Source organism: Hyaena hyaena, unplaced genomic scaffold (assembly GCF_003009895.1).
Source record: "Hyaena hyaena isolate Hyena2069 unplaced genomic scaffold, ASM300989v1 scaffold_652, whole genome shotgun sequence".
In the NCBI taxonomy this organism is placed as follows: domain Eukaryota; kingdom Metazoa; phylum Chordata; class Mammalia; order Carnivora; family Hyaenidae; genus Hyaena; species Hyaena hyaena.
The window spans coordinates 1028334-1041527 of NW_024081284.1; the positions used below are offsets into that span (position 1 = coordinate 1028334).

Here is a 13194-nt window from a genome sequence, read left to right on the forward strand (position 1 = left end):
TTCAGTCTCTCTCTCTGTGCTCCCTCCTTCCCTCACTCCCCACCTCAAAATAAATAAACATTTAAAATTTTTTTAAAAGAAATCAAAAAGGTAATAAAAAGTATATGGAGACAAATGAAAATGAAAACACAACAGTCCCAAATCTTTGGGATGCAACTAAATCTATTTTAAGAGGGAAGTTAATAGAAATACAGGCCTACTGCAAGAAGCAAAAAAAAAAAAAAAAAATCTCAAACAACCTAAACTCACACCTTAAGGAGCTAGAAAATAAGACCAAACAAAACCCCAAACCAGTAGAAAGAAGGAGATAATAAAGATTAGAGCAGAAATAAGCAAAATAGAAATAAAAAAAAAAATACATCAGATCAATGAGACCAGGAGCTGGTTCTTTGAAAAGATCAACAAAATTGATAAACCTTTAGCCAGACTCATCAAAATAACAGAGAGGAGTCACATAAAATCAGAAATGAAACAAGAGAGACCAACACTATAGGGAAAAAATGATTATAAAAGAATGTTAGGAAAACTTATATGCCAACACATTGGACCACCTAGAAGAAATGAATAAAATTCCCGGAAATCTATAACCACCCAAAACGGAATCAGGAAAAGATAGGAAATGTGAACAGATCGATTACCAGCAATGAAATTGAGTCAATAATAAACAAACTTCCAACAAACAAAAGTCCAGGACGGCTTCACAAATGAATTCCACCAAACATTTAAAGAAGAGTTAATACCTATTCCTCTCAAACTATTCCAAAAGATAGAAGAGGAAGGAAAGCTTTAAAATCCACTCTATGAGGCCAGCACCACCCTGATACCAAAACCAGATAAAGACACTGAGAGAGAGAGAGAGAGAGAGAGAGAGAGAGAGAGAGAGAAACACAGCAGGGCAATATCTCTGATGAACAAAGATGGAAAAGTTTCAAAAAATACGAGCAAACCAAATCCAACAATACATTTAAAACATCATGTACCACAATGAAGTGGAATTTATTTCTGGGATGCAAGAGTGGTTTAAACATTCAGAAATCAATGTATCACATTGATAAAAGACATGATAATTTCAAATGATATAGGAAAAGCATTTGACAAAGTACAACATCCATTCACGATAAAAAAAAAAAAACACTCAGCCAACTAGGTTTAGAGGGACCATACATCAACATAATGAAGACCATGCCAATATCATACTCAAGAGTGAAAACTGAGAGCTTTTCTCCTGAGATCAGGAATAAGATGAGGATGTCCACTCCCACCACTTTTACTCAACAACATAGTATTGGAAATCCTAGCCACAGTCATCAGACAAGAGAAAAAGAATAAAAGGCATCCAAACTGGTGAGGAAGAAATAAAATTTTCACTATTTGCAGATAACATGATACTATATATAGAAAACCCAAAAGGCTCCACCAGAAACTACTAGAAGTAATAAATAAATTCAGTAAGGTTGCAGGATACAAAAATCAATATACAGAAATCTGTTTTGTTTCTATATACTAATAATGAAGTAGCAGAAAGAGAAATTAATAAAACAGTCCCATTTACAATTGCACCAAAAATAATAAAATACCTAGGATTAAACTTACCCAAGGAGGTGAAAATTACAAAACATTGATGAAAGGTAACTATAAACCACTGATGAAAGAAATTGAAGACAACACAAATAGAAAGTTATTCCACGTTTATGGATTGGAAAAACAAATATTGTTAAAATGTCCATACCACCTAAAGCAACACACAGATTTAATGCAATCTCTATCAAAATACCAACAGCATTTTTCACAGAACTAGAACAATCTAAAATTTGTATAGAACCACAAAGTACACCAAATAGCCAAAGCAATCTTGTAAAGAACAACAATGTGAGGAGTGTCACAATCCCAGATTTCAAGATACAGTACAAAGCTTTACGAATCAAAACAGTATGGTATTGGCACAAAAACAGACACACAGATCAGTGAAACAAGATAGAGAGCCCAGAATAAACCCATCATTATATGGCCAGTTAATCTTTGATAAAGGAGGCAAGAATATCCAATGGAAAAAAGACAGTCTCTTCAACAAACGGTGCTGGGAAAACTGGACAGTGACATGCAAAATAATGAAACTGGACCACTTTTTATAACATACACAAAAATAAACTCAAAGTGGATTAAAGATCTAAATGTGAGACCTGAAACCATAAAAATCTTAGAAGAGAGCACAGGCAGTAATTTTGGCTGTAGCAGCATTTTCCTAGATATGTCTCCTGAGGCAAGGGAGGAAAAAAGCAAAAATAAACTATTGGGTCCTCATCAAAATAAAAGCTTCTGCACAGCAAAGGAAACAATCAACAAAATAAAACAACAACCTACTGAATGGGAGAAGATATTTTCAAATGACATATCTGATTAAGGGGTAGTATCCAAAATATATAAAGAATCTACACAACTCAACACACACAAAAACCCCCAAACAATCCAATTAAAAAATGGGCAGAAGACATCCAGATGGCCAAAAGACACATGAAAAGATGCACAACATTACTCATCGTCAGGGAAATGCAAATCAAAACCACAGTGAGATGTCACCTCACAGCCATCACAATGGCTCAAGTCAAAAACAAAGAATCAAGGGTTGGCGATGATGTGGCACAAAAGGAAACCCCATGCTCTGTTGGTGGGAGTGTAATCTGTGCAGCCACTGTGGCGAACAAGATGGAGGGTCTCAGAAAAAATAGAACTACCCTATGATCCAGTAATTCCACTATTGGGTATTTACTCAAAGAATACAAAAACATTAACTTGAAAAGATATATTTACCCCTATGTTTATAGCAGCATTATCTACAATAGCCAAATTATGAAAGCAGCCTAAGCGTCCATTGACTAATGAATGAATACACACACACACACACACACACACACACGCACATGCACACGCACACACACACACACACACATGGACTATTATTCAGCTATAAAAAAAAAAGAAGGAATCTTGCCTTTTGCACCAACATGGATGGATCTAGAGAGTATAATGCTAAGTGAAATAAGTCGGTCAGAATAAGATAAATATGACATGATTTCACTCATATGTGGAATATAAAAAAACAAAACAAATGAACAAAGAAAACAGGAGACAGATCAACAAACAGGCTTTTTAACTATAGCAAACAAACAGATGGTTACCAAAGGGGAGGGGGACAGGGGTAGGTAAAACCGGTGATGGGGATTAAGAATACACTTATTGTGATGAGCATCGAGTGATGTATGGAATTATTGAATGACTATATTGTACACCTTAAACGAATATAACATTGTATGTTAATTACACTGGAATTTTTAAAAAACCCTTTTTATCATTACAGAGTATTCCATTTTATCTGTCATTAAGCTAGCTATACCATTTTTTATTAGTGTTTTCATAGTATATATTTCCCATTTGTTTTCTTTCATGCTTTCAGTATGCTTCTCCTTTAAAAATATGTCTTACATCCTCGCCAGCATCTGGAGTTCTCTGATTTGCTCATTTTAGCCACTCTGACTGGCGTGAGGTGGTATCTCAGTGTGGTTTTGATTTGTATTTCCCTGATGAGGAGGGATGCTGAGCATCGTTTCATGTGTCTGTTGGGCACCCTCCTACACTGTTGGTGGGAATGTAAACTGGCACAGCCCCTCTGGAAAACAGTGTGGAGGTTCCTCAGGAGACTAACAATAGAACTCCCTTATGACCCAGCAATAGCACTGCTAGGAATTTACCCAAGGGATACAGAAATGCTGAGGCATAGGAGCACATGGACCCCAATGTTCATAGCAGCACTCTCCACAATAGCTAAAACATGGAAAGAGCCTAAGTGTCCATCAACAGATGAATGGATCAAGAAGATGTGGTTTATCTATACCATGGAATACTACATGGCAATGAGAAACAATGAAATCTGGCCATGTGTAGCAACATGGATGGACCTTGAGGGTGTTATGCTGAGCGAAATAAGTCAGGCAGAGAAGGACAAATATCATATGTTTGCACGTATAGGAGGATTAGGAGGAACTTGACGGAGGAACAAGGGGGAGAAGAAGGGCGGAAATGGTGGGGGAAAGGGAGAGAGGCAAACCATGAGAGACTCTTGAATGCTGACAAAAACTGAGGACTGATGGATGTGGGGGGGAGGAGGGGATGGGCATGGAGGAGGGCACTTTGGGGATGAGCACTGAGTGTTATGTAGAAACTAATTTGACAATAAACTATTTGTAAAAAAAATAAAAAATAAAATAAAATAAAAAAATAAAAATATGTCTTATATGCAGCCAAAGAGTTTTTTTTTTTTTAATTGAAGAATAGTCGACACAAAATATTAGTTTCAGGTGTACAACGTAAGTGATTTTACAGATCAACACATTATGCTACGTTCACAAGAATAGCTACCATCTGTCACCGTGCAACGCTATTTCAATACCACAGACTCTGTTCCCTATGCTGTACCTTTCATCCCTGTGATTAGTCATTCCATAACTGAAAGCTTGTACTTCCCACTCCCCTTCATCCATTTTGCCCATCATCCACACCAAAAAGCATCTTCTGAAACCCAGTCTGTTCATGTACCTTTTAGTGAGAACATTTAGTCCATTTATATTTAATGCAAATATTGATAAACTCTTCCATCTTGGTGTTTGCTTTCTATTCATCGTATCTGTTCTAGATTTTCTCTTTCATTGGCTTCCTTCACAGGTTAATATTTTTAAATAATTTTATTTTCCCCATATTGCTTTTGTGGTTGCACATTCTTTTACTATTCCTTCAGTGGTTACCCTGGCGATTACAATACAAATTTTTATCAAGTGTGTGTCAATCATCAATTTATTGCCTCTTCACCCCAAATTCCCTCCTCATTGCTGCAATGTGAGAATAAATATTTATCCCTTGCTAGCTAGTTCAAAGTCAAGCTTTGTTTGTGGGGGGCACTGGAGGTGCAGTAATGGAGGAAGTGGTTTCCTTTATGGCTCTTACATCTTAGTCTCTCTACTGTGGAGCTCCCGAAGTGTGAGATGAATAGCAACATCCAACGTGTTGGCAACTTCCTTGATACACTCTAATGTGGCTTTAGGGTAAGGCGGTGCAGTCTGCAAGCCACCTCCCCACAAACAGCTTTCCCAGCACCCCTTGAGTGGTTTTGAGTGATTTTCAAGGCGCTCAAGTTTTTGGCTTTTGTAAAAGGTGAAAGATTTATTCGATCTGAAGAGAAACCAGAGTATAAGTTTTTGGCTTTTGGAATTGGCAGATGCCTATCCATGGCATGAGGAAAATCAGCAGCCGATGCCAAGATTACTTCCATGGGTTTCCTTTGTCTCTGGACCATGATAGCAGTGCCGGCAGTGGGAAGTGGGTATGCTCTGGTCATATTCTGAAGGTGAAGGTGACAGGATTTGCTGATGCAATGGATGCCAGAGCAAGGCACAAAGGATGATTTCACAGTTTTGGGTCTGAGTCATGGAAATGAGATGTGAGGGAGGGAAAGAGGGCAGGTGATGTGGGGGTAGAACAAGAAAGAATGGGGTGATGTGGACACAGGTAGAAAGAACCATCTAAGATGAGTAAGAAGCAAAGTGAGAACACACAGGGTTGATGCACTGGGGATCCCAGTGACATGAAAGAATTGTTGGAGAGAGGAAATCAGAAGGGTATCACTGGAAAGTCAGCATGAAAGTAAAGATGCACTTAGTGGCGAGAAAATGAATTCACATTTTAAAATAATCTTTATTTGCTCATCATATACATTGAAACATATATTTTATTGATAAATATTATATTTATTTTTCAATAATGATTGAATAACTTATTACACAGTGTAAATCACAAAATATAATTCCTGAATTACATGCATAATGTGTGAGGCGAACCAGAATAATGGAACATCATTGATATTAATCTTCATGAGAAATAGATCAACCTTTCTAAAGTGTGAATTTAGACATTTAAGGAGGTAAATTTCACCATTGGATTCTTTTATCTTCAGAATTAAAGAGGTAGTATATACAATCAGAAAATCAATATTGATGTTCAATCAATGAGAGCTGTGTGTTTGTGTTTGTGTGTGTGTGTTGTAGTAGCAACGTCAACATGTAAAATAGAAACCTTGTTAACAATCACATTTCCTAGGGATAAATGTGCATGGCTGTGCCTTACTCATGCAAGTATCACCCAAAATTACAGACAGTAGCAGAAACGAGATAAATTAGTTGCTTATGTTACCCACTGAAATGATGTTTTCATATGTTCAGAAGAGGATTTCCCAATTTTTTCAAGGTATGGATGCTTGTTGTGGACTTTTCTATTGATTTTGAAAGATTTTTGTCTACAAAATTCATTTTATTACTAGTTAGTGTTCTTTTTAAAAATTATTATTATTAACCAAAGATCTTTCCATTTGTTAGAATTTATAAGCTGCAGGAAATGACTAATTTTGTCCCAGAAGCAAAATAATTTCAGTCCCAATGAAAGTTTCCCTTTTAGGGCAGCCTCAGCAGCCTTGTTTTGGCAAATGTATATGATTTCAACAAAGCTTTCTGAAAAACTCAAAACAGCCCCTGAGCTCTTCTACCCGACTCTCCTAATGGACCCTATTTGGGAAATCAATCTATTAAGCAACAAAATATCTATTGTCAGAGTCTTCTTTTAAGTTTTTCTCCTTCCTGTTTTGTTCTTATGGTCGTTCATTTATCCATTTCCTTCTTTCTTCCATTTTTCTAACCCAACTTTGGCTCCTCCACACCTTTCCAGTTTCCTCGTTGTTCTCAAGGGAATTGTGTCTCTCCTGTTCTATTTCTTCAGTCCTCAGATTCACATCTCCTCCTGTTATGATTTATTTCCCATAGACAATCTGTTCTTGCAGGGCTCATCACTTCTTTTACTGAGAATTGTGTATAGAATAAGTAAAATCTAAATTATCTGGCTATGTAGTGATCCATAAACATAAGATATGTGAACATCTCACAAACACAACATGTAATTATCCACTGTTGCTTTCAATAAGGTGTAAGTCCCTTTGGTATAAGCTTCTTGTGTTCAAGTTGTAGCATCAGTAAATTCTTGCATTTTCTATGTTGTTTGGCATCTCTGTGAATTAATATTAAGTATAAATCTCACTTTAATACTTTTTCATTTTTTATTGCATTGGGACAAATTTTTAGTCTCGTTCTTTAGTTCAAGTTACATAGCCTTTGATGCTTCAAGGTCAGTGGGAATCTAAAACTGGATTGTCAACTGGACTGAAGTCCCTTTTCCCAACTTTTTACAGATTCACCATGTGACTGCCCGTAGGTCACAGGACTCTCCTGTTTATTTCATCAGGTCAATAAAGTTAACATTTGTTGTCCATTGACCACATGCCACTCACTCATTCAGCAGTGACTTACCTGTGACACAGCCCTGTGAGTGGGTGCTATTATTATGTCCACTTTACAGATGAAAACCTGAGACATAGGGAGGTTCACTAATTTGCCCAAGGTCATCCGGTAGGTGACAGAGCCCAGATTTTAACTTGAGAAGTCAGATTCCAAGTCCGAGGTGCTGACCACCATACTTTATTGGCCCCCTGACATAGCAACTGGAAAATGCACACACTGACCTCCTGACTCTACGGCCTTCATCATTCGCCATTTCATTCACCCGCCTACACAGAAGCACTTCTGTCCATCTTTCAGAACCGCTTCAGCTCCAAGACCTTGAACTCTGTGCCTTCTCCATCTGTTATCTCCTCACCTTCCGTGCTTCCTGGCTTCTCTAACTACTAAACGTGCTCGGCATCTTCACTGAGCCCCCCTGACCCAGCTCCCCTGGGGCCTCTTCTCCACTTCCCTTATTTTTCTGTCATCCCTGGAGGACTCTCCAAGGCTCCAGTCCACCTTGCATTTTTCTACCTTTCAACTTCACCCTCTACCACCCCTCCCCTCCATTTCAGCTTCATTAAGAACTTCATCCAAACTTCAAGCCACTCTCTGAACACCACCCGCCTCTCCACCATCCTCAAGTATACCTGTTCCATAATGTTCTTCCTGGTCATTTCAAAAAGTCAGATGTAATCTCCCCCTCCTCAATATTCCCAACACTTAGTTTGTGACACAAACATAGTGCTTATTTAGTCTACCTTATAATTCAGCAATATGTGAATTCCCTTAGCCTCCCTTCTGGCTTATAATCCTAATTTAGAAGATCTAGCCCAATACCTTGTGCTGACTGGAGTAGGGAACAAAGAACTTAAAAACTGGGAAAAAAATGTCCTATTTCCATCCTTAATTTTACTGGTAAAGACACCGAAGCCCAGTTTAAGAGGCAAGTCGAACTGATAGTGGGCAATAGAAACTTGCTGTTTCTTCCTTCTCTGAATGCATACCATGACTAAAGTCATATGTGCACTGAGCACTGTGGCGCACTAGGGATACAAAGGCAAGAGTGTTTACTTGTAAGGAAATTTCTACTGAGCAGAAAACAGGTTATATCACAATGTGATGTGACCGCTGTTGGGATAAATGTATGAATAAATGCATGAGGCAAAGAATTTACCGTGTCTGTAGTAACATTATGTGATCTTTCTAACAGTAAGTGCGAGGAAACATAATTTTTAATTCAGTTAATAAAATCCCATCCCAAGTGATAGGAAGCAATGTCAAATCTGATTTGAACCAGACAGACTGATCTCCGTTGGCCTGAAAAAGGGAGACGTCTACTGGAAATGCAGAGATGGTATTTTCCATCATACTCTGGTTTTCTCCATTTGGTTTCTTCTGCTGCTCTGCATGTGCCCAGGGGTTAGCTCTGAATACCATCCTCCTGGGACAATTTCTGTCTTGTTTATTAACTGGCTGTATGTCCACGTCAACCAGACCAAAGGCTCTATGGACTTGGACTGGATGTACTCACTACTCATTTTCTTTATTTATCTTTAAACTTGAATGTTCTTGTAACACTAGCTCTTCTCACTGCCCTGAAAGTCAGGCTTTCTGACAGGGATGGTGCCTGTCTATTTTGGACGCCAGAGAGAGCATGACAGGGTTTACGACAAGGGTGTCTCCCAGACTTATGGGATGACTTACCTGGGAAACTGAGGTCTCCTCTACCTACAGTGCATCAGGAAGGACCTCCAGTTGGGTGGCGTTAGAGGGAGTTTTATTTGAAAATGATTCCAAAACCTGTATAGGAGATAAAGCAGGGAAATATGTTTTGGAAACTTCCATGACTGTGAAATTTATATTCTGTACACAAAAGCCTTAGAACCTGGTACTAGTGAGGGTCCAGGTAAGGGGTCCTCTCCTACGTGTAGGAGTTAAGCTGGCTTCCCTGAACAAGTAGGCAAAGAGCACCAAAAGCCTACGCACTGCGCGCTCGCCGGACCCTGCAGCTCTACTCGTTGGAATGTATCCTGAGGAAACCACCCTGACAAGACACAGCTACACATTAATTTGCCACATGACTGTTTCAAACAGTGAAAAGTTAGAAATAACTTACCGGTAGATCAAAGACTGTTCAGTAAACATGTACATACAACACTTGATATTGGCCCCTGGGTGGCTCAGTTGGTTAAGCATCTGATTCTTTGTTTCCACTCAGGTCCGTGAGTTCGAGTCCCATATGGGGCTCTGTGCTGATAAAGCAGAGCCTGCTTGCAATTCTCTCTCTCCTCCTCTCTCCCTTCCTCTCCCCCTCACGCTCTCTCTCTCAAATATAAACATTTTTTAAAATATTTTTATTTATTTCTAGGAGAGAGAGAGAGAGACAGCATGAGCAGGGGAGGGTCAGAGAGAGAGGGAGACACAGACTCTGAAACAGGCTCCAGGCTCCGAGCTGGCAGTCAGCACAGAGCCCGACGCGGGGCTCAAACCCACGAACCGCGAGATCATGACCTAAGCGAAAGTTGGACGCTCAACCGACTAAGCCACCCAGGCGCCCCAAACATTTTTTAAAAGTACATATAGTATTACTGTATTTTTACAGAAAGTACACGTGTATGTGCTTATAAATGAAAAGGAAATATTAGTCAGACTGCACAAGATATAAATGGCTCTCTCGGTGGGGGGGGGGATATTTGTGGTTTTAAGTCTTTTTTGAATTTTTAAATACCTTTTCTCAAATTTTCCACAGTGGAGATATATTATCTTTATAACCAGTAAAATATTCAATAAAATAAAAAATCCCATTTGAAGAGAGACAGAGATAAACTGGGCTGTGACTGTTCCCCATGATTCAAAGGGGATCTTCTTACATTTATGACCTTCATTATCAAAACAACTGAACAAAACGGTCTTCAGCACCAAAATCCTAGATGTTTACAGGAGGAAACTATTTTCTTAAGAAAATAACCTCTCGAATCTCCCCCAAAGTTGCTTCATGCCTGTATTTCCAGAACAAGAAGTCAGGTATATGTTCTGTTCTAAATGAACGAAAGGCAAACATGTTTTACAGTCACTGGAAAAGTTTCAGGTTCGGGGCTCCTGGCTGTCTTGGTCGGTGGACCACGCGACTCTTGATCTCAGGGTTGTGAATCTGAGCCCCACATTGGGCACAGAGATTATGTAAAACAAAAATCTTCAAATAAAAAATTGAGGTTGATCTGTGTGTCTGAACACAAGCTATACTGATGAGTAAAAAAAAAAAAAAAAATGCAAGTTGCCAATCACACATACTCAGATCATATTTAAAAAATAAAAGCAACAACAAACTTCTCCCTCCAACTGTATGGGGCAGTTTACTGAGAACAAGCCTATTTAGAGAAATTTGATAGACTCAGAAACAGGCATGGGATGATTCCTACTGAGCTTGTCAAGAGTTCTCGAGAGAGTTCTGGTGAGTGGGGGGAGGGGAGGCAGGAAACAGGGTTTTGTGGGATGGGTGGGGTGCTTATTTACTTTTTATCTCACATGCTTCAACATTCTTTACATTTCTTAAAAATGATGTAAAAACATTCAAAGGGAAGTCAGTCAAAAAGAGATTTCAAGACACGCCTGTGCTGCGGCCTCAAGGCTGAGGCAGAGGGTAGGTCTTGCTTATTTAGGATTAAATTACTGCATTTCTCAGAGGGTCAGTGTCGTGGTTCTTTTGCAAATGTAAACATGGCAAATGTGCCTTTCTGACGCTTCAGCTCCAATGTTCCCAATATCATCTTAAAGATGTGTGGTTTTGTAACGAAATGCTTACGTGGTTTTGAAGCGGAGGTGGGCAGAAACTCAGTGGGCCACCCCCCCACCCCCCCAAACAACCGTCCTTCACATTCATGCTAGGGCTGAGCACAGGCAGAAATGTGGCCTGGGACAGGTCTGTCTTCAATGACCATGCCTTTGTCACACAAACACCACCCCTCATGCTTGTCTCGGCAAACCCACTCCTTCCCTCTCATAACGTCCTTTCATCTCCTATACCGAAAACCACTTACAAAAGGAACTGAAACACATCTGTATGCCTGAATAAACGATGACTTTTTTAAAAAGTACTTTAAAAAAATTTTTTTAATGTTTTTTTATTTATTTTTGAGAGACAGAGAGAGACAGCGCGAGCAGGGGAGGATCAGAGAGAGAGGGAGTTGGAGTATCCAAAAACAGGCTCCAGGCTCTGAGCTGGCTGTCAGCACAGAGCCCAACGTGGGGCTCGAACCCACAAACTCTGAGATCATGACCTGAGCTGAAGTCAGACGCTCAACCCACTGAGCCACCCAGGCGCCCCTAAAAGAGTACTTTTGTAAATCAATTTGCTTTTTACAGGTTAACAAAGGAACGCAGCTCTGACGGTGGAATCTCACACATCCATCAGAATCTGGGGGCACAGGCAGCGCCTGGCTCCGCTTACACATCCGCGGTGTCCTGCGCGGCAGCCTAGCCTGTGACAGGCACTTTCCTACTTACAGATGGTGGTATATGTCAGGATGCCGCTGCAGCCGCGTTTGGAATCCTATGTACAAGTCATCCCAGAGAAGCCCGTTCTTCACCACATGTCTGATGACGTCAACCCGGCTCCGAATCTGAAACAGACATGGAACGAATAGCAGGGGTGACCCAGCCAGCACGGAATACCGCCCCCTCATGTCCCAGGGACAGGCAGCTGCCGGGGGCCGCAGGGGCTGGGCAGTCAGGGAGAGAAGTCGACTACAGTAGATGTCACAGGCTGGGGGGTCAGGGGGGAAGGGGGGACGGAGGGAAGGGACCTGAGCGCAGCAGAAAGTGAGGGAAGGAAAACAGGAAAGGGATCCGGAGCTGGGGCAGCAAGCCTCAAGGCTGAGAGCACAGTCTCATCGCCGGCTTGAAGCCCACGTTCCGGCCCTGTGGAATTAGCAACCGCTCTGTGCCTCAGTTTCCTCATCTGCACACTGCAGATGATGGAACATTCCTCAGAGGGCGGTTGTGAGGATTAACGGAGTCATGTACAGACAGGACATCCTGGCGCTTGGTAAGCTTTCCATAAATGTGGGCGCTGCGGGTCATTCTCTAAATGGCCTGTTCTAGTCCCCTGCCTGAACATTCGGCAGGTTTCCAGGGGTCTGTGGGCTTCGGGCCTGCCATGCAGCAAGGCCCCTCCCGTAGGTGGTCGCCCTTCCCTCTCAAGAGTCCCAGGTCCTGACACAGCGGCTCAGTGGAGCAGTCAGAGGAGCTCAGGAATGGAAGACGAGCAGAGATGGTTTGGAGGCCAGCCCCGGGCTTACTAATCATGTGAACTTCATCCAGCTCAGCCTCAGTCTCCTCTATTACAGGACTTTTGGGAGAAAACAGTGATATCACTTATAAAAAGGAGCGTGCTAAGATCAGCAGTGGATTTGATGTTGCATCGATACCAGCGCTACAGGTCACCAGGAGCCTTTTCGGCATCGGGTGTCAGCTTTTTCCGGGGGACACAGCACACACAGGCCACTGGATGCCAAGGGCCAGAAACGGGAGGCTGTGAGGTGACGGAGAATGATGAGAAGATGGACACCTTGCATGTATTTCTCTGGCCTGCGCCTCTCCTCTAAAAAGATGGCATCTTCTGGGAGCTGCACCGACCTCATATTGTTGCTGAACCTTTAAATAAAAACACCTAATGGGGCACCTGGGTGGCTTAGTCGGTTAAGCGTCCGACTTTCGCTTGGGTCATGATCTCGCGGTGCGTGGGTTCGAGCCCCGCGTCGGGCTCTGTGCTGACTGCCAGCTCAGAGCCTGGAGCCTGTTTCAGTCTGTGACTCCCTCTCTC

At 41.2% G+C, this 13194-nt stretch overlaps 1 protein-coding gene across 2 annotated transcripts in view; it reads right to left on the minus strand.

The window, feature by feature from the left end:
- Positions 1–5752: 5752 nt before the first annotated feature.
- LOC120219835 (cytidine monophosphate-N-acetylneuraminic acid hydroxylase) overlaps positions 5753–13194 on the minus strand; it is a 72413-nt gene continuing 64971 nt past the window's right edge. The window contains exons 12-14 of one of the 2 annotated variants that reach the window (XM_039216715.1): positions 11877–11992; positions 9078–9173; positions 5753–7101 (exon numbers count right to left, since the gene is read on the minus strand). In XM_039216715.1, the coding sequence (XP_039072646.1) occupies positions 9098–9173; positions 11877–11992 (192 nt within the window). In that variant the 3' untranslated portion in view covers positions 5753–7101; positions 9078–9097. The remainder of the gene's footprint in view (positions 7102–9077; positions 9174–11876; positions 11993–13194) is intronic. The other variant, XM_039216714.1, reaches the window with a different exon arrangement.